Source organism: Ornithodoros turicata, chromosome 10, assembly GCF_037126465.1.
Source record: "Ornithodoros turicata isolate Travis chromosome 10, ASM3712646v1, whole genome shotgun sequence".
Taxonomy (NCBI): domain Eukaryota; kingdom Metazoa; phylum Arthropoda; class Arachnida; order Ixodida; family Argasidae; genus Ornithodoros; species Ornithodoros turicata.
The window spans coordinates 7,483,644-7,510,469 of NC_088210.1; the positions used below are offsets into that span (position 1 = coordinate 7,483,644).

Consider the following 26,826-nt stretch of genomic DNA (forward strand, 5'->3'; position numbering starts at 1 on the left):
CACCGCTAGCCTCCAAATGTGGTGCTAGGAAGGGGTCCGTATGACAGGGTCGCTATAGTCTAGTACAGTGGTTCTCAAACTTTTTTGGCCCGGGGAACCCTTTGGACCTAGCCAGAAGGACGAGGGAACCCCTGTTCCTAAACATGAGCAGTACATCAGATATCACGTACATCAGGCCTCCACGAAGAGGTCACCGAGCTTCTTGCTGGCACGTTCCAGGCCTACTCCTTTGCCTAGTAAGGGGTCTGTCAACGGGTCAAAGCGCCCATAAACAACGGAAAGAGGCCGTGAACGAACTCCGCAGCCGCGGTGCGCGTGCTTCTGGCCTGCTGAGCGAGCTTGGGCGGGGGAATTCAGTTCTGTGAATGGATAGGGGCCGAGGCGGCAGCCTACTCACGGAACCCGGGAAGGCAGCTCGCGGAACCCCTGTGTTCCGCGGAACCCAGTTTGAGAACCACTGGTCTAGTAGGTCGTGGTCTCCACAGTCATGCTGACAACAGCGTTTGTACGGAGACTTACGGCTAACGTGTGCATTCCATAATGCTACGTGACCTGCTGTGAAACCCCTGAAACATCTCGCAGGGCATAGTGGCATAGACTAGGAGGTGACGAGGGTCGGAATCCCAGTTCCGGCAGTGCTGTCTGAGGTATTCCTGCAGACTTTCCAGACGAATGCTGGCACAGTTCTCCGTGAAGCCAGCCCAGGATGCATGCTAACCCATCCCCTGTCCACCATTCCTTTCTCAGGGTGTCTACTAAACTGCAGCCTTCAAACTCCCTGACTTTTCCAGTTTTTCACAGACTATTTCAAGCGAATCCCCTGACGAAAACAAAAGGGAACTTGGTGCCTGCTGCTACGTTTTGATACATATCCCTCATGAAACAGATCATTTATTGAGGAAGTAGTAAGACTGCCCTACTTTTGTGACCACTCAACAGCCAACCACTCAACCACTCATCACCACTCGCGATTCATTGCGCATTGTGACGGCACTTACCTGCGATTTTCCCTGACTTCAACTGCCTTTTTCACGAATTCCCTGACAATCCCATGACTTTTCCAGTCACATCAAAATTCCCTGAGAATTCCCTGTTTTCCAGGTTGGCAGACACCCTGTTTTGGCTGTCCTCTCCCCATCAGTCCCCATCTGTATGCCGCTCATAGACACAGCTGCTCAGTAGCGTTAACGCGGCATTTTATAAAAAAATACCTCGCGGGACACCTCAGTACCCTACTGAGGGGTCCCTGCACTAGATGCACCTTCGCAAGAAAAGTTATCCAAGCTTTACCCCCTTTAGGGTTGCTTCATTCCTTGCAGTCAGTGTTACCCCCCCCCCCCCCCAACTTTTAGTTATTATACGACTCAATTTACCATCCTGTACCATTTAACTCAAGTAAGCTGGAATCCATTCAGTATGCAACCCACGTAAGTGCGTAGTACTCTATGTCACTGACTGCGCAACTAGTTTTCTAGTATCTCCTGTATCACGTTTTTCCCATGTTATTGCATTCCCTGCATCACTGTTTTACTGCTGTACTATTGTCAGTGTTTTGCTTTATTGCTGCAGAACTGTGCTTTCTTCGTGTATAATGCTGCAGGGCCTTGGAGCACCGCAACAAACAAATAAATAAATGCTGCTCTACTCCTACTTTTGAAACAGTATCTTTTGCAGTGTCTACCAGTCAATTTAATGCACTCTCCTCCACTTTTATGAAATATGAATTAATATATTAATATATTATACATTAATATACATGTGGATTAATGAGGCAATAAAGAGTTATACGAGGTGCACTTTTTTTTAAATGCACTTTGATACGTTGCTGACAGTGAACGTTTTCAAAAAATCGTTGTCGCAAAAACTAAATAACGGCTCAAAACCGGCCGAATATTCACTGCACTGTTTCACGCTCGTGCCCCGCCCTGCGATGTCCCGGCAACATTCCCCACTTTCAACACAAGACAGTTCCACCTGTCTCCGAGGAAATAAAGACAGGTAAAGGAAAGCTTTTGCGAAACGTTACACATTTCAGTATATGTTAGCACATTTCAGTAAATGCTAACATAAAGTGCCAGCATCACTGCTAATCAATTAGCAAAAAATCAAGCTCGCGCAACAGTTAACGTCAAGGATCACATTCTTCAATAAGCACAATGGGGCTCCTAAGAAAGTTCTTGGAAGGTAAACAATGAATTCCCTTTCATTGTGCCTCACAAGTTATGGTCAATCAGTTCCTCATATACAGGTGCTTCCTGTCAGACAGTTTGGCATTCATCTGTTATTATTTCGTTCAATGAAACACCCTGACAGCGTATCCCCGTGCACGAGAGGAGAGGGGTGTAAAGGGTTATCACAGCCGCTGTGCCCTCTCAAGGCAGCAATAAAGCGCCGCTTGCAGGCTTCACCTCGAGAAGCTCTTCGCAGAAAAGGAAAGGTGTCCCGATGGGCTGTAACCTCTTTATTTTAATTAATTAAGTAATCAAATGAATGATTTTGGGAGGACGAACGATGTAGCTCCTCAGGCAGGTGCCGAAAGAGAGAAACATTTTTTTTTTTTAATTCCGTGTTCGCACCGCAAAAAAAACTGTGGCTATCAGCGATGCACAGACGTGGACATATGAATAGAGGACAGTGTAGCGCCCTCGGTGGCGAGGATCCAAAATAAGGACGACGAATAAACGAGCGTGCCTCAGTGTGATTCCTGACAACCGCTCAGCACGAAGCTTTGTTCTGTCCAGCTTAATCTACAACAGCAGGAAGGCGTGAGGGACAGGGGGTTAGTGTATGTCCTGGGATGACTTCGAGGAAAACTGTGCTGACATTCATCTGGAAAGTGTGCCAGAGACCACAGCCGGTGCAGGCATTTGAACCCCTGACACCCCTCAGTTTCGGCGTGGAAGAGAGAGAGAGAAACTGCGGAGGTGTACTTCCGCAGCATATTGAAACATAAATAAAATGTCAAAAAATTGGTTTGGCTCCAATGGTTAAAGCCCACAGCTCTCTGTGGCGAAAACTTTACTGTTCCACGAAGTGGGATATACAAATCCGCGGGATTCCGTGCGCAGAAGGAAAACCGTAAAAAAAAAATTAAGCGCAGCATTCTCCCGAGATCTCGCCCATCCTTTGACACATCCTTAAACAATTCTGTAAGATATCGAATACTGCATGAAAAACGGACGATTCTGTGGGAAGCAACAGCTTCCATCCACGAGGCATGGGAATTCCGTGAAAATTCCGCGGATTCGAGGAAAGTTATGGGATGCTATATGTACAGTGTGTCCCAGCATACTGCGATCAGATCTTTTCAAAACATATATATCACTTTTTCCGAGGTGAAATTAATTTCAATATAGCATGTGCTGAAGGGCACTCCTTAGGAGGGCACCAGCAAACTCCTAAGGCATTGTCCAAATTAACTTTCAATAATTAACTTTTTAATTATGAAAGCTACAAGGTCGTCCCAATGAGAACATCTGGTCCCTTCGGTCACCTGATGCCATTGCCGTTCCCAGAACATTTTCTTCGCATCTTGTTCTTTATTTTGTTCATTGCGCATCTTCAGAGATGCATCTATCCTTCACCCCCAATGTGAGAGGGCAAAAGAACACACTATCGCCTCTTGCGTCCTGGAAAAAGACCAGAAGAAAACAGAAAATGCAACCCAAGATAAGAGCAGTTCGGATAGCGTCAACAGATACATTCCTTTATGTTTTGTTTCCGCAAGTTAAAGCTCATCCTTTGACACATGAGGCGACAGTGTGCTCTTGCACGCTCTCACACTAGGGGTGAAGGGAAGATGCGTCTCTGAAGATGTGCAATGAACAAAATAAAGAAGAAAAAACCGGTGTTGCTTCACGATTCCTTTTGCGTACGATGTATCAAACGGATTTTTGTCCTGGAAACGGCAACCATACCAGGTGACTGAAAAGACCAGATATTCTCATTTGGACACCCTTGTAGCTTTTATAATGAAAAAGGCATTGCACAATTACTTGAAAGGACATTGCATAATGAAAGGTCATTGCCCTAGGAGTTTGCTGGTGCCCTCCTAAGGAGTGCCCTTCAGCATATGCTGCTATATTGCAATTGATTTCGTTTCGAAAAAAGTGATATATATGTTTTCAAAAAATCTGTTCGCAACCGCGAACAGATTTGTTGAAAACATATATATCACTTTTTTCGCACCCTGCACCCTGCTGGGACACACTGTATATAGTGTTATCTATATATCCCTGTATAGAGCGCATATGCTCTGCAGCACTTACTCTAAGCTCATGCAGCTGAGAAGCACTGGGATGAACATTTTCAATAGCTGCATCATCGCTGCTGACACCAGCATCAAGTTCTTGGTCAAGACCCTCAATGTTTGCGCAGCAGCGTCCACATCTGGAATGGAGAACACAAAAGGGGTCATAAGGGGTGCAGGTTACACTCCTTCCACACAAAAAAAAGAGAAAAAAAGAAGAAATTACATCACAAAAATGTTGACGAAAGAACATAGCATTTCACAATGTTGACAGCGTACGTCGGAATGGAAAAAAAAAAGAAAAGATGAGAAACACTGTCAAGGAGCCCGTGATGAGGGAATCACATGTAACATGAAAACGTTTAGGAGCAACTGAAGTTTATTTGAACAAGAACTTTCGTGCAAGAGACTGCACTTCTTCAGGCTACACAACTAAATGTGACACAAGTATATATACTGTATAAGTAGTAATTTTCGCGAGGACCTATTTTCGCGAATTTAAAGTCCCGCGAAATATTCGAACCAATGACAGAAAAATACGTGAACGAAATCTGTAAGAAGTTTGGCCCAGGACGCTGAGGCAACTTATGTGCACAGGGTTTCTTACGCTATTACACTGCGTTGCCTGGCAAAGTGTTCAGTTCGCCGCTGCAACTCGAGACTGTAGTCCAGCCCTCATGTACGAATCCCGCGCGGATGTAGGCATCCCGTGATTCCAGTTCCTTGTAAGCCTGGATCATCCAGCAAGCGTTTATGCACTCTGCCACACGGATAGGCCTTTGTAAAAGTTGCCGCATCACTATCGAGTGCCAATCGCACCTGCTCGATGCGATGACAAGAATGACGGGAAACAGGGCAGTTCGGCAATGACACACATACAAGCCGAGTAGGACCCCCTAATCGCAACCCTTGCAGTCAGAAGTGCTCAAAAGGAAGACAAATTGAACGAGTTACCCACTGGCGATACCTTTTATTAGCTTCTTCCAGGAAATTCAAGGTGGATGGTCCCTAAGATGCAGGGTGGACACAGCGTGGTACCGCGAATTCAAGGTTCCGCGAATAATTGCCTGATCATGGCTTCTCACAAATTCGTGAATTATCGAGCCCGCGAATTTAACCACTTATACAGTAACCTGTGAAACCTGTTTTATTGTATCTGTTCTCTTGGGTTATACAGGGTGTCTTTTTTTAGGCTATACAGATTTTTCCTAAAAAAACTATAACGGCTACAGAAATGCTGTTTTCACTTCTATCACCTCTTGGCAGGCGAACATTCTTGTCCACATGTTGCTCAACCGTCAAATCACTAATTACCTAAAAATCGTTAATTAACTTTTTAATTATAAAAGCTACGAAGTTGTCCCAATGAGAACATCTGTTCCTATCAGTGACTTGATATCGTAGCCGTTTTCAGAACAAAAATCCGTTCGGTAAAAATTTGTGAAGGAACACCATTTTTTCTTTATTTTGTTCATTGCGTATCTTCGGAGACCTGTCTTTCCTTCACCCCCAATGTGAGAGGGCGAAAGAGCACACTGTCGCCTCTTGCGTCCTGCAAAAAGATTAACAGAAAATGCAGCCCAAGATAAGGGCAGTTTCGATAATGTCGCCCGATACATGTGTTTTTGTTTTGGTTCCGCAAGTTCATCATCATCGCCGCATGAGGCTCCTTCACCTTCTCACATTGGGGGTGAAGGAAAGACGCGTCTCGGAAGATGTGCAATGACGAAAACAGAGAGAAAAAAATGGTGCTCCTTCACGAATTTTTTGCGGACGATCTACTGAACGGATTTTCGTTCCGAAAACGGTTACGATATCAGGTCACCGAAGGGAACAAGTGTTCTCATTGGGACAACTTCGTAGCTTTTATAATTAAAAAGTTAATTACCGATTTTTAGGTAATTAGTGATTCGACGGTCGAGCAACGTATGGACAAGAATGTCCGCCGGCCCAGAGATGACAGAAGTGAAAACGGCATGTCTATAGCCCTTATAGTTTTTTATGAAAAATCTGTATCGCCTAAAAAAAAGACACCCTGTAGTATATACTTGTGTAACCTGAAGAAGTGCAGTCTCTTGCACGAAAGTTCTTGTTCAAATAAACTTGAGTTGCTCCTACCAGTTTTCATGTTACGTTGAGAGCAATCTAAAAGTTCGTACGGCAGTACCTATTTTGGGATAAGCAGCCAATTGCATACATACACGTACATCTTGCTGGGGAGACAAGTGATGTGCACATGTGGGAGTGCAGCTGCGAAGGTTCACTCTGTGCAGCTGAAAAATCTTGTTTCTTGCTCGCAACACCCATTACCATAGGTGCCGACTGTGTAGGAGCCCATCTGAGAGGCCACTCAGCTCAACACTCAAACCAAACATTTTGAGCGATATCTGACAAATCGCACGCTACATGCAACAGAACTTGAAAATCTTATTAAAAAAATTTTCCCCTTGACACAAATAACGTGTCACCCTGCCAGACCTTTGTGCATGGAAGGAGGGCAAGTAGCCCAGAAGGGTACCTAAGAAGTCGATGCAAGAGCAAGTACCTTAGAAGTTGGGGACGCTGCATCTCATCCCCTCTGGCAGGTTGAAGACTCTCGACCTATACTCATGGCCTTAGACTGTATTTGCCAGTGATGGCCAGTAGTTAACTACATGTAGTTACACTACTAGTTAAACTACCTGATTGTAGTTAAAAAGTAGTTATCAACTACTTGCAGAAATATAGTGTGCAACTACTAATTAAACTACTATTTTGAGTAGTTAACTACAGTAGTTAGGTTACTGCAGGCGCCAACGACTTCCGATTTTGCCGCAAGCTTTACGGCACGATCGTGCTTCCGACTTTTACCTTGATTGATGATTGATTACCTTGATACCTTGATTGTTTGATGAGAACGGAGGTGCAGAGCAATTGTGCCGTGCGTGTTTACTAAATCTTCACTTTTATCACTGCTTGTGATTCATATTTAGGTGTCCAAGAACGCTACAGAATGGGAATCGTGTCGATGGACAACGTTAAGTAGTTAGAGATGTAGTTAAAATACATTGCAGTAGTTGAAGAAGTAGTTTTAACTACCTCCCCTGAAAAGTAGTTAAACTACTAGTTAAACTAGTCCATCGCGAAGCAGTTAGTAGTTATAGTTCAACTACTGTAGAAGTAGTTAGTGGCCATCACTGGTATTTGCTATGACAAGTGCCATCTATCATGTCCAGCAGTACCACTTTTTTAACAGGGAATCACTGCTTCAGAAGTCTATGGGCAATTTTCGTTCGCACAAGACACGTGAGCACTCTAAACTATCATCTTAAGATTGGTACTGGCAGGTTCTCTTAGCTTTTCTCTAGTCAACGACATATTTTTTAGAGGACAAGGTTGACCCGTTGATTTTTAAATGATTAAAGTTTGGCGCGTCTCGAACATGCGCTGCCATCTCGATAGAGTGTCGCATACTAAAATATTTGCGAATTTGGGCTCAATACAAATCAACGGATAGTCCTGGAATTCTACAAAATGTGTCATTGACGAGGGTAAAGCAAGGAGAACACGCCAGTGCTTCCGTTTTAACGATATTTTACGCCGTTTCTGAGTGGTGTGCGAACAAACTTTTTCTACTGTCTTGCACAAAAGTGATTCCGCCTTAATGCTGCTTTGTAGCAATAACCAAAGATCAGACCACGCCAATGGTTTGCAAACCGAGTTCTCTCGGGCAAGTGACTCATTTTAATCGATGCACCATCTACAGGGTGTCCCAAAAACGTGTCATCCAATTCTAATACAAAAAACTACGCCACCTAGAATCATGCGGTCAATGGCACTTGTTCTTACTAGGGTTTTGCCACCTAGTGATGTGAATGTCGTGTACGTAAGTTTAATTATGTAAATTTTTGCGAACTGAAATCAGAAATTTGCCAAGTAAAGGTCACTGAAAAAATAGCCTAACATCATGCTCTATGGAGCTCACAGAGGATAGCACACGACAAATTTGTCAGCGTGATCATTGTCAGTTCGACGAAAAGTGGTTGGAAACTCAACCCACACTGGCATCACAGAAAGAGATAACACAGGATCATGCTTTCCCTCTCCCAATTTTAGGAACTGTCACTTCTCCTACTATCACTTTGCGGGGCTGGGTTTGGAACCTCCTTTCGTCCGACTGAGAGTGATTGCGCTCAAAAAGTTGTCGCGCGTTATGGTCCGGTGCTCGGAAAAGCATGATGTTCGGCTATTTTTGCCCAATAGGATAGCTCGTGAATATCACTGTCAATTATCGTGAATTTGAGCAAATTCGTCACTCTCTTCATATTGGTGGGGCAGAAAAGTGACCTTTACTTGGCAAATTTCCAAGTTTAATTTGCAAATATTTACATAATTGCACTTGCGCTACATGACATTCACGTCAGGAGTTGGCAAAAACCTAGTGAGAATAAATGCTGTTGACCACATGATTCTAGGCAGCGTAGTTTTTTAAAAAATTATAATTCAATTACAAGATTCCTGGGGGCACCCTGTATAATTACCTCCCTGCATATACCAGCACATGATGAACCTGGCTGCTTTCAACAAGTAATTCACGATAATCTACAGAGTGCCAGCGCCAGGAGGTTGAACCTGAGCGCTCCTGATTACCAATCAGGGATGCTATCTTTACACCACATTACCATGGCGTTCTAGTAAATTGGCTGTTCAACTGTTCCGGACGGGCAGGTCATAAACCGGTAATGACCGGTAATGCGCAGGGTCCAAGCTCGACCCCTGGCACTCATTGGCTTTTTCGTGAATTACTCTTTGACTTGGTCCTTTCGTCTCCTGGAGACTCTACGAGTTGTATTTGTCCCTAGGTGGTGTCTCTATGTGTCCCTTACCACAGTTTGCCCATCTGGCTGCCTGATTCAGAACAGTTGCACATTTATACTCTTCAAGTTACTTGAGTTTCAGATTATTTTGCAGCGTATTTCACTTCATTATTCCGAATGATACAACGGTATACTAAAATGGCACAAACTTAGGAAACCAGGCTTCCAAGCTCTCTCTGACACACTTGATTTTGTATTTGGCAACGCTTCGTACCACATGAACCTACTTAATCGCATTACCAGTTGTTCTGTGGTGTCCCCAGTATAACGTTATAGTACAGTGCAGCAGGACCAGGCAACTGTCCTCAATGCTGCTCGTTCGTAAAACACTGGCAGGAGTACGGAGGACGACACGGACGATTTTTCCTTAGGGTTCGTGCAAGTTGGCTCAGAGAATGGTATTAAAACACTCGTAGGCCCTGCCGTTTCAAAGACAGCGAATGAATCACCCAACTGCTGGTCGGAAATATGAACAGCATGGAGAACTCACCCTAAGAGTAAAACGTAGAGCAGTATGATGTAGCTCTTTAACCCCATAACGTAGGCGTTGTTAGCACACTATGATTATTCATACTTGCGTCGAAATGACTTTTTGGAGAGTCCAGATACCACGATTCCGCGCACGGTCTTAGTTATAATGACGTGTATGTTCCGTGGCTATGGCCTTGGTCACTGTCGGCTTCAAGGTTCGTCGCACTCGCGAATACCACCAACGTGACAGAGCTGCAGAGAGCGTTCTGCGGCATACAACTGCTTTCTACTCTCCGGAAGAAAGACAACACGCACAAGACACACTCGTTGCGACACCGTCAGACGAACATGTTTAACTATGCGTATTCCGCACCATACTTTACGTCCTTTCAATCATGTGCACGACGAGACCAGACACAAGTAGTAGTTCTCATACGGGATCGACGTATACTGTTCCCAGTGCTCGTCATACATGAGGAATGATAGCAACAGAACTCAAATGATCACATAAAAACGCCTCAAATTCCACCCAGCACCTTAGAAGTTGGAACGTTAGAACAGAAAACGCTTAAATTGTAACCATACCGGGAACGAGATTGCCACAAAAGCGGAAGTTTCAAAGAAAAAGTTTGTAGCAGACGACAGTTTCGAACACTTCATTGCTTCCGCTGAATGTGGCTGTTTGTTGGTTCTGTTCCGTTGGTTTTGTTTTGTTGTGCCATATGGTCGTGCATGTGACCTTGCATGATTGCATATGATGTGATCACGACCCGACCTTCCAGTTCGTGCCGCAGTGTTGTGTTCTGCACGGAGTTCGAATATCGTGGGAAAACGTGTACGCTGTGTTCCAAATTATCCATATATAGAACAGCAATATTCTAACTTTTATAATTGTAGGTGTTTATGATCCCAGTGGCGCCAGTAAGTTATGAGTGCCCAACGGGTTCTAGGATCTTTTACTAGTGTGGCTAATAGGACAATGATACCACGTTTGGTTCGGTCCCGTCCGCTTCACAGCATACAGAGTACGCTAGCGGTGAAGCAGCAGACCCGCAAACGGCACGTTCTTTCGAGCTGTGGTGTGGTATTCGGAGTAGGATATGTGCTCTACCGGTTAATGAAGGACCGTCAATACTGGCCTGTCGTACAGGCCAAACAGGAAGGGTCCACCCTACCACCGTCTAAGCGCTTCAATTTCATTGCTGACGTTGTAGAGAAGACTGCTTCGTCTGTAGTATACATCGAAATTTTAGGAAGGTAAGTGGGAACCTTTTTTTTATTATTATTATTGTTGTTGGGCGTACAATTATTCAGCTGTCAGCCAGTAGAGCATCCAGCCGGAAAAGCGAGAGAAACAGATCGACGGAGGAACATGTAGAGCAGATTTCAGCATAGCTTGGCATTGTGCCAAAGATATGGCTCAGACGCACATGCGCGTGACGCAAGCAAATGTGAACGCACGGCGATTTCGAAAGATGACGTAGAGGGTAGAGGCTTCATCACAAAATGTCACAAAGGCCAAGTCAGATCTTGCTCGGTGCCGGTACCGAACGAATTCATTGCCCGTTGGGATCACACCGGTCACCTGCAAACACATCGAACACATAAAGAGTTTGATGACTTTATTTCAGGCAGGGGCGATCGTTAGAACCTGATGGCAAGATCACTTTCCTTGGCATTGAACTCATGTCCTGCCTCGGTGAGGCGCATCAAGACAAGATAGAGTGTCATTTGGTCGGTAGCCCACAGGCCAAAGCCGATATAAATTCGAATCATTCCTTTTATGCCGGTCAATCTCTGTTTTTTTATTAGTGCACCATATACCATGTTTGGAATATCATCTGGTCCTCAACCAATAAGATGGTATAAGGGAGGCAAGACAGTGGACGTAATCCACTGAAGATGAATCCTGAGCTTGAGTGAACACGGAGGGACGACAGACAAATGCCGAGCAGTTCAAAAGAGCAAACGACTCTGACGTGACCCACCTATAGTTTATATACCGGTAGAAATCCAGCGAACTGGTAAGGAAGTATGAGGGCCGGCGTCGGGATGACAGCCGCCGATATTTCAAACAGAGACTGGTCTTCTTCTGGGTGCTGTTCTCAGCATTGGCACGGTATTTAAAGGGTTAGGTATCACGTGTTAAAGGTTCATGGAAACAGCACCCCCCCCCCCCCCCCACACACACACACACACAATTTGCATGTACCCTTAGCACGTCACACCTAACCCTTTAAATATCATGCCAGTAATGAGAACGGTGCCCAGAAGAAGACCAGTCTCTGTTCGAAAAATATCGGCAGCTCTCGTCCCGAGGCAGTTCCCTTCATACATATTGTGTATGTAGGGCCTGACTTTTTAGGGTTAAACCCGTATCCGCCCGATATTTACCCCCCGAACGAAATCTGTAAAATTCTGGTTTAACCCGAATCTACCCGAAAACATCCAGGTCACGTGGCACACTCATAAGCGTGCATTAAAATAAAGTTTGATAACATTGCTAAACATTAGTTCCATGTTAAGACAAATTTTTAATAAAAAAAAAAAGATCACCCGAATACACCCGAATTCCTGACGACAGAATATGCCGTAACGGGATTTAACCCGAATACACCCGAATTTTCAAATAAAAAATATCACCCGATAACTACCCCCTGAATTTGGCCAAAAATAAAACCCGAAAAAGTCAGGCCCTATGTATAAGTAGGATTCTTCGTTCTCGGGTTAAACCCGATTTTTCGCGATAGTTCCCTCCCGCACAAATTTTCAAGCATTCGGGTAAAACCCGATATTTACCCGAAATCCTCGCAGTCCTTCAACTTGTCGTTCTCGGTAAACCGTAGGAAAAGTGAATCATGATATCAGCAGAAAGAGCTTTTTGTGGCAACCTATTTGTCCTCAGTTTATGATCCCTTCCTGCATCATTAAAGAAGAGCTTTTGTGGAGCTCCGACAAGTGTTTGAATGCCGCGGTCATTCATTATCCCAGTTCCGAGCGCAAATATAAAGATTATTGTTTCTCGTCCCAGTATCACAGCAGTGGCTTGTTTCATATGCCTTTCATTTCACCCGAAAATTCCCCGGTGTCGTATCAAACACAGCTCATGGGCCCAATTTCTCCCCGAATTCTCGTGTGTAAATAGCGCCCGATTTTTTCCTCCCGAATTTGAAAAAACCTAAAACCCAAAAACGCAGAACCCTGTGTATAAGGGGTGTGTAACATACAAGTAACCATATTTCTGGACATGAGAGAACTGATGTTCTGAGGCTGGAACAACACAGAAGGGACAATCACATACAAGGCCTCAAGTTGCCTAGAAAGAAAGTTGTTCAAGAAAGTTGCCTAGTTCTCAAGAAGGTGAAACATCGTTCATCGTTTTTTTTTTTCATATTTCTGGAGCTATCAAAATAGGGTAAAATCGGGCGATCTTGATCAGGTGACTGGCGAGAGAATGCACGTAGCCACTGAAGCATTCGTAATAAGAGAAAGACGGGCCAAAACATGTCCGCATATTGGCCACAATCCTCACGGGAAACTGTTTGGGAAACAGCACACTTCTTACCTGTAAATCCCTGTCTCTTGTTTGCTTCTTTGTTTCTAGACCCTGATGTTTTAGGGTTAAACCCGATTTTTCCCCGAATTTGCACCCCGAATTGAGGTTCACCTATCTGGGGTTAAACTTGATTTCTACCTGCAAACCTGCACCTAGGCTAGGCACCTCAAGGCATCGACGTACTAGTTTCTCACAAAATATGCGACTGCCCCTTACTTCTGGCACTCTGGATAAACGGTACACTGAACGTTTATTCTACAATAATGCCCGATTTCTCCTCGAACTCAGTTTGATGGTAATTTTTCTGCCCGAATTTGCGTGAATTTTCGACATCAATTTATTGACCCCATTTCTACCCCCGAATTTGGAAAAATATAAAACCCAAAAACTTCAGGGTCTATTTGTTTCGTGACTTTCGGTGTCTCACTCGAGCGCTTGTCCGCAGGCATCCCTTCACCAACGAGAGAATCCCCCTGACCAATGGGTCAGGATTCATCGTCCGGTCCGACGGACTCATCCTGACCAACGCCCACGTCGTGGCGGACAGGGCCACGGTCACCGTGAAGATGTACGACGGCAAGGAGTACGTGGGAAGAGTAGAGTCCGTAGATCTAAAGGCGGACCTTGCAACCGTCCGAATTCCCGCGGTAAGCGTTTAGAAGCAGCGCGTCGCCACTGACAGGTCCGTGCATGCATTAATAGGGTGCCGTCACACTACCTAGCGCCACACTACTTTAGTGAAGGTGATGGAAAGCAACAGTTCTGAGGCTGAAACGCACAACAGAAAAACACGTCACAGTCCTCAAGGTGCATAAGAACATGAACGATAGAAATATATTGCCTGCCACTGCTTGGCTTTTTCAATGACTGCTATATTTAAACTACAGTAAAGATTTCTTTGTAGCGAGGGTGGTCAGGCCACTAAAAACCTTCACTAGTATATCAGCGTCTTCGCTACATTAGTTCGTGGTTGGTGTTTCAGCAGATTGGGACCGCAGGTTTACTTCACTAGAGCCTGAAGTTGTGGGGTTTAACCCGATTCTTCCCCAAATTTGCACTCCGAACTGAAGGTTGTCTCTTTAGGGTGAAACCCGATATTTACTTGGCAAATTGCCAGGTAAAAACCGGCTCAGTTCGAGTAACTGAGCCCGAATTTAGCGAACTGAAAGTTCATCCACCCAAACTTGACTGAATGTAGAGCAGATGTTTATTTACTCGATCTTTACTACCCGAATTTAAAAAAATTCCCGAAAGCTTTGAGCTCTAAGAATACTATTTAACGATAAGCTGAAGATGGTTAAAAATTGGCCAGGTTGGTTCACGATTAAAAATAATAAAAACCCTCAGTGCAAGGGAAACAAATAAGACGAAGGATGCCGTTTGGTTCAGTGCCGTATTTGTGTAGTTTTGTCCCTCCTGTCATTTTTTTCCCTTGCAATGATGGTTTTTATTCATTTTAATAGTACCTTCGAGTGTGTTGAACTGACTAGTCATCATAGCTTTAGTGCGCAGCATTGTGTTGTCTAATGAAATCTTTCAGACATTGTTCTATGGAATGTCTGGATTTTGTTACACCTCCTCTGGACAAAGCGCGACAACTTGTGCTTTCTTCATATTTCACTTTTTGTATTTTCTTCATACCCTTTTTCTCTTCGTGATGCGCTCTATTTATGAAGTATGGCTTTCCTTTCAGAAAGGACTTAACAGCCTGACCCTGTGCCGTACAGACTTGGTACGTCCGGGGGAATGGGTGGTTGCCCTGGGCAGCCCTCTCGCCCTAAGCAACACCATCACGGCTGGCGTGGTTAGCTCTGTGCATCGCTCTGGAAAGGAACTCGGGATGCACAAGGAGATGGAGTACATACAAACGGATGCAGCTATAACGTTCGGCAATTCTGGAGGACCATTAGTCAATCTGGTAAACTCTCTTCCTTGTAGTCTGACTTGTCGAGGCTTGTAGTAGAGTAGCGCGATGCAGACACGGACACAGAAGAGAACAAACTAGCGCTTTCTTTCAACACTTTTGTACAAGATGTACATGAACACATAAAGGGCAACCTCCATGCAGCGAATGTACAGCGAAAAAGCTGCGAACTTCGCTCAGCGTCGGACGCCCTGCGCGAGGCGTCAAAAATGTGAGCGTCCGCCGCCGATCTGCACATGCCAGATATTTTCGCCCAGCGTCAGCGATTCCGGAAGCGTAAACTGCAGATAACCAATCAAAGTGCTCTTCCGCTACGAATCTACGCCAGATCGCCTGCACGTGGTCGCCTGCTCTCGTGAATCATCGTCATCGTCCTCTTCTTGCAACTGGATGCTGTCGTCTGCTCGCTGTTTCGCCAACTGCATCGTTAGAACGTGAGGCATTCTCTGCCAAGAAACATGTTTTCTTTTCGCAGTAGTCAATATGCTTTTCGGTACGTTACTGGGCGCATCTTTTCAGACAGATGTTGGATTTAGTTGCAAAATTTGTGACATTAAATGCACTTTTTCGAGCAATTGATTTCACTAAGCCCCTGACACCTTTCACCTTATACCCTGGCAACAGTGACATCACAGCATAACTTCCCGATGCCGTCCGCTGGTTTTTCGGCCCATGGAGCTGGTGCCGGCGAACAACTGGCGGCGGAACGCGCGTGGCAGTCTGCCGCGCGATCTTCGTTGCAAAAATTCGCTCCATGGAGGTTGCCCTTAAGGTCACACAGAACTCACAAAAACTAGTTTGTTCTCTTCTGTGTCCGTGTTTGCATCTCACTCCTCTACTACAAGTATGTTCCAACACGCCCAATGTCTCACCTTGTTGTCAAGGCTGCCAAAAAATGCTCCCATTTATTTATTTATTTATTTATTTATTTATATACCCTCGGGACCAAGAAGGCATTATACACAAAACATAACACTCGTCAAAATAACGTAAGATAATTAGTACTAGGGCCCAGATTTTTAGACGCTAACAGGTAGCGCTCTTCGTCGGATAAACCATTCTAATAAGCCAACCAACCTTCAGAACCGCATTGTTTTATCTTCCGATTGGAAGGAACATTGATACATAAAACGGGGCGCGCCCCCTTTCTCAGCCTATCGGGAGACAGAGCGATATCATCCGCGTTGATGATTGGCATACTGCATGCTACGCGGTCAAGAGCGCCCCCTGTTAGTGGCTACAAATCCGGGCCCTAATAATTACACATTATTTGAGATACATATAAGTTAGAAACAAATAAGTAAATACAGTAACTTGTGACGAACATAATACAAAACAAAAACCATATGGTGTACGTAAAGTTGGAAAAGCTAATGATGATGGCGATGGTGATGGTGATTGTGGCGATGGCATCCCTCGTTGCACGGAAATGTCTTCCATGTGTGAAGCGTGCTCAGACTTGGGTGACGAAAAATGCTGGGGAGAGCCATATTAAGAGTACCGCAATTGGTGTGGTAGCACTTGCAGCTGAAGCTCATGCAGTACTGCCACTATGGTATCTGGGGCATGTGCTGGTGCTTTACCATTTGTAAGGGTACCTTCTTTTTGGCTATCCCTGAGCACTTTCAATGATCTTTTGTGTGTTCCTTCACGCTGCATATAGGTATCTTGCACCGTGTGAAAACAAGGTCACCACGGCCCTGCGGAATATCCTATAGCATTGTCACGGCTAATTGGTCGTGGTTTTGTTTCGGAGTAGTAGCACCATTTTTGTAACAGCACTGAAGAACAAAAAAAATAAATAAATCGTACGTAGAGCCTGAAGTTTTAGGGTTTTTACCCAATTCTTCCCAGAATTTGCACCGCGAATTGAAGGTTGACTGTTTAGGATGAAACCCAATTTTTACCTAACAAACTCCCCTGACTGGGATGTCTGTAGGAATGCACCAATATACTTTTTTTGGCAGTAAATGCAGTTACATCACTGTTTGTACCAAGCCAGTACAGTTAGTTTGGGTAACTGAGCCCAATTTCTCCCCGAATTTAGCATACTGGATGTTTTTCCGCACGAATTCGCATGAATTTAGTGCAAATGTTTATTTACCCGATTTTTACACCTCGAACTTAGAAAAATATATTTCCCGAAAACTTCGGGCTCTAATCGTACAACATTGACACAAAAATGTCATATTTGTCTTTCGTGCTGCTAAAGATGTGCTATTGGTCTGAATACATTGATAAAAAACACCAAAAATAGGGGTGACATGCTGAGCTAGTCCACAGCACACACCATAAATAGGGCCTGACTTTTTAGGGTTAAACCCGTATCCGCCCGATATTTACCCCCCGAACGAAATCTGTAAAATTCGGGTTTAACCCGAATCTACCCGAAAACATCTGGGTCGCGTGGCACACTCATAAGCGTGCATTCAAATAAAGATTGATAACATTGCTAAACATTAGTTCCATGTTAAGACAAATTTTTATTAAACAAAAAAAATCACTCGAATACACCCGAATTCCTGACGACAGAATATGCCGTAACGGAATTTAACCCGAATACACCCGAATTTTCAAATGAAAAATATCACCCGATATTTACCCCCCGAATCTGGCCAAAAATAAAACCCGAAAAAGTCAGGCCCTAACCATAAATAATCATGGTTTGCAATAAGCAATATACATAACCTTTCTTTTTTTTTTTTTCTGTCTTACAGGATGGACTTGTCATAGGCATCAACACCATGAAAGTGACATCGGGAATTTCTTTTGCCGTTCCTGCTGACTATGCTTTAGATTTTCTGGAAAAACGTGAGGTTCTTTTTCCTTTACGTGTCGATACGTGAGACACGTGAATATTGCAGGTGGACAAAAGGAATCTCCCGAAAGGTGGTACTTGGGGATCACCATGCTGACGCTCACACCCAGTCTGATCCAAGAGTTACGGCAACGGGACCCCGCCTTCCCGTCCGTGACGGCCGGTGTGCTCATTTGGAAGGTTGTGATCGGCTCACCAGCTCACCTGTGAGTGTGTTAGCAGAACGTGCCTTAATAGAATAACGTGCAAAGAGAGCAAGCCTCGCACCACAGATAAAACTTCAATCTGTTGTTTTTAGCGTTATCCAACACCCCAACTCAACAACAACAATTCCCTACGATTCCCACTTGAGTTCTCAGTCGTTCGAAGAAAGATGAAAGATGGAGGTCACTGAAAAGGTTAGCCACCTGTAGGACTCGAACCCACATCTTCTCGATTTCCGGTCCAGGGCTCTACCAATTGAGCTAAGCTAACACCCCAAGCAAGCAATGGCCGACGGTTGGCAAAAGGTCAGATGAAAGTTGGCCAAAGACTCTTTCGGCCAGCTCGCGTTGGCGCAACGTTGCATAGTGATAGGCAGAACGAGGATTGGAAAGCCGTCGGCCAGGGTAGAAATCCGTATCAAGAAACGAGCTCGTTGGCCAAGCACTTGCCAAAGCTTACACCAAGTGGAGAGGGTAACGTAGAATGGTGTAGCGCTACATAAGTTCGACTTTCGAATGACCAAAGGAATTTCTCAAAACTAAAGTAGTAAGAAACAGAAGCGTTACCTTAATGGCGAGTTAATACAACAAGAAATTCATCATTTCAGTGTAGTTTGTGTACGCGCGAAATTAAACTTAAACACATCATCCTTCATTTTGACACACACTCGAACAGGACTCTCGAATTTGCGGAAGCTCGCGAGACAAGCTATGTATAGTAACTGTTTTTCCTCAGGAAACACATGTCTTTTTGCCTGAGTTGTTTCCATTCGTTAACACATGTCGTTGTGCATGTGGTCGTATTGTGGTCTCGGGCATATCTTACGAGCTTTTTTTTTATACTTTTAAAAAGCTCTATTTCTTGCATTTTGAAACGTCGTGCTCACTTGTCGTTGTGGGAAATACGAGCAAAACAAACAAATAATAATATATCATTACCTTACACTGTGAGACAAGTGAGTATGACAATGAGCAACGCCGCAGGAATGCTTTCGTCTGTATCTTGGCACAAGCTTGGCACAAGCTTGGCACAACGTTGGCTGGCCACTGCTTGACAAATCATTGGCCAGCATACAGATCTGTATCAAGAAACAAGCGTGTTGGCCGGTGATGTACCAAGCAAGGTCAGGTAGACCAGCCTAACTATAGCCAAGCTTGGCCCGCAACTTTTGTTTGTTGCTTGGGACACTTCCCCAGCGACTTTCAAGGGCACGTCCATCTGAAGGGGCAAATCAACCGCTCTCTCTCTCACTCATCCTCCTTTCACTCTTACATTTTTCTCACTTATACAGACAATCATACAACGGGATCGACGCAAGCGGCAACTGTTGAACATCAGTTCTCTGATGGTCGTTCGAAGTTTTGTTTGCAAAAAGCTTTCGTGAAACACTCCGCCACCACATGCTTGGTGTCGCAGTGTCTCATTGGATAATTCAAGATTAATGCCAATGTAATGAGAGAGTCGCTTCACAGGACACAATTGTGTCCTTGAACACCAACCCCGGCTGTCAGGTCAAAAACCTGAAAAGATATGCTAACATGCCATGAGAAGGTAGCCAGAAATAGCCAACTTAATTATATGCCAACTAGTGCAGCATCATATATTCAAATAAAGGGCTTTTTAATGAGTGCTAAAACACCAGCACACAAAGAAAACAGCCCGAAGGATATCGTACCAAATGAGGGAAAGCTGATTGTCAAGGGAAACATTAAAAAGCGGACACATATTTGTGCACTTCAGCATTATGTGGTGCACAAGGACAGTTATCCAATTTCGGTGCACTGCAGTCTTAAATTTAACACAAAGATGTACTATCCACAACAGTAGCCAGAAAATGGTCAAGTCTCCATTGCCCAAATTTCGGCACCAGTAGCCAATTTGGCACAAAGTAGCAAAATCTGGCAACCTTGCCCTAAACCACCTTTAATCCTTGTTTTTGCTGGTTAGCACAGGTTAGAAAAGACACCACAGAAATATTTTTGCTGAACTGGGCAGAGAGTGAATTGCTTCTCCACGTATAACAACAATAAAGTTAATTACCACACGAGTAAACGTGTCCATAAAGGATACGTCTCTGATGCTTATTGGAATGGCTCTGATCTTGATGCCTTTTGGCACCGTACCGTAGGCTTCTCTGTGTGTGTTTTACACGTTGTAATGTGTAGAAAGGTAAAATTTGACTGCTGTGCAGTTGGTTACACGATGAATATGCAAAAGCCAAAATATTTCCCATGGTTGTAAGGGGAATCTTTGAAACAGTTTGAGAAGTCTGTGTAATCTCTGAAGGTAATTACGTGTTGTAGCAAGGAAAAAATTTGTGGACTTGTTCGGAAGTGGGGGCAATGGAGAAGAATGGGCTCCAAATCTTGTTTCCTTTATGTATGTTATGCTCACTCCTGTACTAGTGTAGTCTTTTCTTTCTTTCTTTTTGCAGAAGTGGTTTGAGTCCGGGCGACGTCATAGTACGAGTAGGAGGCAAGGACGTTCACTCGTCGCAGGACATTTATAAAGCGTTGGAAGTTCATGAGCCGCTCCAGATAGAGGTGAAGCGTCACGGGAAGGTCCTCAAGATAGGCGTTTCACCCACCTGATTTCCTTAGATAGTACAACGCATTAAATTACGCCAAAATACTGCATATAATTCGAGCGAGTTTGTATTCAATAAATGTTGTTTTGGGGTTGTTGTCTCGATTGCTGTTGCGGCACGAGCGCGGGGGTAACGCAGAATCGTGATGAGGATGAAGATGATGTTCAGAGAAGAGAGGAGACTTGATGGGTCTTTCGGAGTCGTTACCTCAGTGTAAGGAATGAACAGCTGCAAGGTTGTTGCAGGTGTTTCGGATATCGTTCATTGAAACCAACCATCACGCCATCAGACACCATCCGTTCAAACGTTGCCCATCTGCGTACTGTCGACGATGGCCCAATAAGGCTGAAACAGCTGTCGAGTATTAGCGTGACGACATTCTAGCACTTGCAAATACATGCTATACGTGCAGCCAAAGTGCTCTGGCACGATCTCGAAAAGCCTCTTGCTTGCTTCATTGGAGATACTAGATATACGACCTTCCCCCAACCTTCAACCACTGACTGTGACCTCTTGTGAAGGGATAATAGGCTTGCCAGATAACCCAAGTGCAAAGGGCTATTTTGGGAGTATGGATTTTGTCGAGCACCTGTTTAGGGAGATAACCTGCTGCTGGACCAACTGGATATAGGTGGACTGGTGTCGCCCCGTAGTGACAGCTTTTTAGCTGCGATAGGGAAGGAGAAAAGTGGAACCATAGCCTTAATTTCCATTTCTGCCATAATTATGACTTTCTGGCGTGAATTACTTTGCACGGTGCACCCTACAGGCCTACTTAACAGTTTTCCAGGAAGAAATCCGGGCGTTAAAAATGCTTCTGTGCTACTTCAATGGTCATCAACTAGGCCCCTGCTCAGCCTTTCCCTGATTTACCAAGCTGCTCTGTATAGTTTTCGTCAGTGAAAGTAACACTGACAAGCCGTAACGCAGGAAGCTCAAATATTTTATTATGCGTACCTGCACCGTAGTTACATCGCCAAACTGCACTAAATCGACGAATTGACATTTCCAGCAGAAAGCGGCATGTTCATGAGCGTATGAGCATCACTGGGAAAATCAGAAAAACAGGCATGCCTCTTCAACAGTCTCAGCAGGGCGGTTAGGGCAGAGTCGGTAATGTTGTACGTAATCGCCCACGTTCTAATACGCATGAGCAAGTCTGCGTGCCCATCATCACTATAGGATGGGGTCTGCAATGGGGTGCACAGTCCTTGAGTTGTTCTCTGCGGCGTGGAAACATGGTGGCCTCCACTTTCAGTTCTTCGAAAGTCACGTCCGATGTCATCTTCAGGCGACGCTGCTGACTGCTGTTCAGAGTTTTGCAGCTTCCTTCGTCTGTACTTTTTCTTTGTTACGCCGGGCATGATGAACAAAAGCCCATCAAATCACTGAATGCGGACTGAATTGAATCTGGCACAGAAAACCAAGACACGCGCGGGTCGACAAGTGACAAGACGCAAGTGTTCAAGAATGTTGCCAACGTTCTAGACGAATGATCCGCCAAAGTAGCCAACCGATTCCGCTAAACTTTACGAAGAAGCAAGCCTCTAAAATCAGATGAAAGAAGAAGAATTGAGGCTTTGTATGTATTTGTCTTTTCTATGTTGTTCCAGCCTCAGAACATCAGTTCTTTCATCTAAAATCATGGCTGGGACCCGTTATTTTTTGGGAGTTCGGGTTCAACGCAACTATAATAACGGTTTGAACCGATATTAATCGCATGACGGTGGTGTACCGGGCAAGTTGGTACGGATCCATCGTAGTAAACTAGCACTGCAACGAAGACTAACAGGGGAGGAAGACAAACACTGTGCTAGACTTCCAACATCAGGAAATTTATTGACACCGAAATATGTTCCTTTTCTGAATACCTCCGTTGTAATCATCCACGTGTCACATTTGAGGTCTACACATCAAATCCCTTTGTCCCACTTCTCCAGGAACATTACCGTAATTTCACACGTATAAGCCGCACCGCAGATAAGACGCAGGACCCGTTTTTAGGAAAGTTTTGAAAATTTTCGGACAGACACGCCGCACACGCAGATAAGCCATACGCAGATAGGCAATACGACGCAACTCATTTGTGTAACAAAGGAGATCATAGAGAAGTTCATAAACCCCGTGGTCCATACTCCATGGTGTACAAAACGGAGGTCAGTTCTTGTTCTACCAAGATCGGATTGTGCTCTTGTTGTGTGTTTTTCATGAATCGACAGGTTAGTGGCGTTCAGAAGACATATGAATCACACTGCTTTCGTTAAATCGCACTTTCGTTAAAGTGCTGCGGGAAGGCACCAGGAATGTCAGTCAATCCAATGTGGAGCTCACCATGCTTCGTGAAGATTCCACTTACGGAATTTTTCTTATAGACGCGGAAAGAATCGTGGCACAATGGTGACATATCTGCACAACTTTCCCGTTTTATTTGTACGTGTTATTACTTTAGAACACAGTACATTAGAATACAGATTCATTATGAACGGCATTTCAAGATTAAGATGCATAGTTACATGACCCACAAAGAAAAAGACTAACACCTTATCTCATGAATCTCAATGAACACCTAGCAACCAACGGTGAAGACCTTAGACGAAGAAAGCAAAATACCTCGCTCGACTGAGGTGGCCGCAAATGGTTCTTGATGATCCACATTGAGTATGCGTGCCCGCACGCATTTTTGCTGGTATATGCGCGCAATATATGCATTGAACAGTCACTTTCAAATGATTTTGGAGAAATGCATGGTACGATCATCTGCATGACTGTGGCCCTACAGCCCAAGTTTGACAGTACAGGATGTAATTCGCTGCGCCGGACACACTACCAGAACCTGTCGGTGACCGAGCTGGTGGTTGGTGGTGAGAAATTTCAGGGGACTGTTGCAAAAATGCAGGGAGGGTGTACACCCCCCTGGGGGGCGTGTAGGGAAATTCCTGCCTCCGGGAGCTCACTTACAAATGCGAGACCCTTCTCCATGCTTGTGGAATATTTGGAGAATATGTTCGTCATTCAGTGGAAGAGAACTGCATCTGTTGTTTTCCTGTACCACACTAGATAGTCATCAACGTATCTAAACGCGTGGACATCCCCCAGGGGCGCCAAAGCCGTGCTCAATTGACGGTCTACACGTGCTAAAAAGATATCGCTCGAAATAGGTGTCAGGCACGACCCTATGCATATTCCTCTTGTCTGAATAAACAGGTCTTCGTTGTCCCTGACGTAAGTAGAGGTCAAATACATCTGTCAGTGATGGCCACTAACTACTTCTACAGTAGTTTAACTATAACTACTACCTACTTCGCAATGGAGTAGTTTAACTAGTAGTTCAACTACTTCTCAGGGGAGGTAGTTAAAACTACTTATTTAACTACTGCAATGTATTTTAACTACATCTATAACTACTTAACGTTGTTCATCAACACCAATCCCATTCTTTAGTGCTCTTGGACACCTAAATATGAATCACAAGCAGTGACAAAAGTTAAGATGTTGTACACATGCACGGCACAGTTGCTCTCCGTTCTCCTCAAACAAGTAGCTCAAGGTAAAAGTCGCAAGCACAATCGTGCCGTAAAGCTTGCGATAAAATCGGAAGTAGTTGGCGCCTGCAGTAACCTAACTACTGTAGTTAACTACTCGAAATAGTAGTTTAACTAGTAGTTGCACACTACATTTCTGCAGGTAGTTGGTAACTACCTTTTAACTATAATCAGGTAGTTTAACTAGTAGTTTAACTACATGTAGTTAACTACTGGCCATCACTGACATCTGTAAAATGTCCAAGAAGTTTTCCACATATATATCACACCGGTTCTGGAATCTGACCCTGTCGTTCAGTTCTATATGCATTCCCGTCACCGTCTCAAAGAGTGCCTCAGGAGGAATCGAGTAATATAAATCGCTAGCACAGTGTTTGTCTTCTCCCCTGTCAGTTCTCGTTGCAGTGCTAGTTTACTACGATCGATATTAGTCGGTTCAAACCGGTTTACGTGTGCTGCGCTGATCACCCAAGCAACAAAGCCAAGCTTGGCAATGGTTAGGCTGGCCTACCTGGCCTTGGATTAGGAAGAAAGTGAAGAGCACGATGTACGACACGAGACCCCTGACCACAGACCTATTACAGAGCGCAGTATGAGATTCTCCGAGAAACAGCACCGACGCTAACGAAAGTGGGGCTCCTAACAAACAAAAGGGGTCGAGATGTACCTCCTGCGTAATCGGCAAAAATGAGAAGAGATTAGCAAAAAGTGTTCAGTTAATTGTTTCATCCTGCCCACAATGGGAGCAAGCAGGGGACAAAGACCGTTCAGCACGATGAACGTTGTTGTTGTTGTTGTTGTTGTTGATGTTGCTCGTCGAGCGGGATGGCGCTTATCCGCAAGGGAGATTGACCAAGGACTAATGAGGTGCGGTCAACAGGACGGAAAAATCGAGTTAGAACCCACAGAGTTAGAGCCATAGAACCATAGGGTTAGAGCTGGAGATGAATGAGATGATACTATGGAAAATAGCGCGGTCCCTAACGCCCTGCAGTAAGAGGCGCGGCGGAAGGAAAGAAGGAACATATCGGGACGGAAATTTCCCACAGTAATCAGATCAAGCAACATCGCTGTGATATCACTCAAACAAATATTCGGAAAGGCGATAGTAGTTGCAGTTCCTTCTGCATTCTGCAAGAAGCGATAACAAGTTCCACAGATATGCTTCAGACGCTCTAGTGTGTGAGCGTGCTTTCTATCATTCTTTATTCTCTCATTTTCTTGGTGTACCGCTCCCCCCCCCCCCATTTCCCCTTGGGAGACCTTGGAGCCCGTTAGGGGAGGCTGCAAGGGATAGCAGAGATGTCAGGGAGAGCTGAGCACCGACCTAGAGAAGAGAGGGAACGAGAAGGCGACGACGAATGGTGGCATTTGAGATGCAAAATTTCCGGAAATTTTGAATCGCTCGAAAAAGAAAAAAAAGAATGTTCTTTCCTTTTGGTTTTTTTTTTCCGAAAAATTGGGAGAAATGGAAATGAACGCGCGGTTACTGCTGAGTCGAAGCAGTGCCGGCCAAGCCGCAGCATCCAATGAGCGAGAAACTTCAGTAGTGTTCACCCTCTAGGCATAAATGCAGAGCAGAGCATCCCATGAGACTGCTGTCTACTCAGTGATAGGTAATTGGAACAACCTGTCCACTCCGACCAGAACTCCGACATTATGTGAACGCGACGGCGATCGCTTGGACCAGCCACACAGAGCTCTAAGTTGGTGGTTGTTGGCGGATTAGAGGCATCTGAGGCACTGTTGACGGGTTGGAACGCATCGAAGGCAAGAAAATTTAAATTTTTGAATTTTTTCGCCTGGAAATTTTGGGCAATTTTTCCGGAGACGGGAAAACAACCTCCCCTAAAAAAAAGAAAACATCCAAAATTTCCGTTTTTTTTTTCCCCGAGGCTTCGCATCTCTAGTGGCATAGGAGGGGCAATCAGGGAAGAAGTGATGGACGGTCTCGTCTTGATCGCAGTGCGGGCACGCAGGTGACGATTCGAGGCCAGCACGGTGAAGATAGAAATTTAAGGGGAGGGAGAGGCATCGAGCGCACGTCACAGAAGTTTCGGTCTCTCACGGCAGCCACAACGCTCAGGTTTCCAACGGAATGAGAAGTGCTCCTAGCCAGGACCTGGAGGGTGACGCCGCGCGAGAGAAAGGAAACGTCTGCAGCGCGCCCGGATGATGTGTTAGCTATCGGAGGAAGGACATGCAGGATTGGACCAGAGAGTGCAATATTAACCAAGGTGTCAGCGGCTTCGTTGAGCGAGAGACCGCGGTGGCCAGGAATCCAGGTGGTAAGGAGAGGGGAGCTGTGGCTATAGGTGCAAAAGCAACTAAGGTGGCGAGCAAGGTGCTTGTGGGGCTCTCAAGGGAGGAAATCGCAGAAAGAGAGCCACAGAGGCTGAGCACCATGTTGAAAACAATGGGAACCTTCAGCAGCGCTAGGAGCACTGCCAGGAACTCACGGTGATAGACCGGTGTGTAGTCAGGGAGGCGAACGGGACAGTGCAAGTCGAGCTGGAGAATGACAATGCCAACACCCGCCCGTTCCTCAGAGACAGATGGGTCCGTGGCGATGATTAGGTGATTGGGAAAGTGAGACATGTGATCGACAAGTTCTGCTTT

General features: G+C 44.9%; 3 protein-coding genes across 4 annotated transcripts in view; 2 read left to right on the forward strand and 1 right to left on the reverse strand.

The window, feature by feature from the left end:
• Nucleotides 1-10,172, reverse strand: part of LOC135370590 (SUN domain-containing ossification factor-like) — a 48,582-nt gene extending 38,410 nt beyond the window's left edge. The window contains exons 1-2 of the mRNA XM_064604361.1: nucleotides 9,596-10,172; nucleotides 4,269-4,389 (exon numbers count right to left, since the gene is read on the reverse strand). Of these exons, the coding sequence (XP_064460431.1) occupies nucleotides 4,269-4,389; nucleotides 9,596-9,642 (168 nt within the window). The 5' untranslated portion in view covers nucleotides 9,643-10,172. The remainder of the gene's footprint in view (nucleotides 1-4,268; nucleotides 4,390-9,595) is intronic.
• A 56-nt stretch (nucleotides 10,173-10,228) lies between these two features.
• LOC135370591 (serine protease HTRA2, mitochondrial-like) lies at nucleotides 10,229-20,759 on the forward strand. Its single transcript, XM_064604362.1, has 6 exons — nucleotides 10,229-10,833; nucleotides 13,578-13,779; nucleotides 14,826-15,050; nucleotides 17,774-17,867; nucleotides 17,921-18,080; nucleotides 20,513-20,759. Exons 1-6 carry the CDS (start codon nucleotides 10,505-10,507, stop codon nucleotides 20,667-20,669), a joined length of 1,167 nt encoding a protein of 388 aa, XP_064460432.1. The 5' UTR covers nucleotides 10,229-10,504; the 3' UTR covers nucleotides 20,670-20,759.
• Nucleotides 20,760-22,736: 1,977 nt separating this feature from the next.
• The window catches only part of LOC135370697 (uncharacterized), a 30,443-nt gene continuing 26,353 nt past the window's right edge, over nucleotides 22,737-26,826 (forward strand). For both annotated transcript variants that reach the window (XM_064604494.1, XM_064604496.1), the window contains exon 1: nucleotides 22,737-22,821. The gene's annotated coding sequence lies outside the window, so the exon portion shown is untranslated. The remainder of the gene's footprint in view (nucleotides 22,822-26,826) is intronic.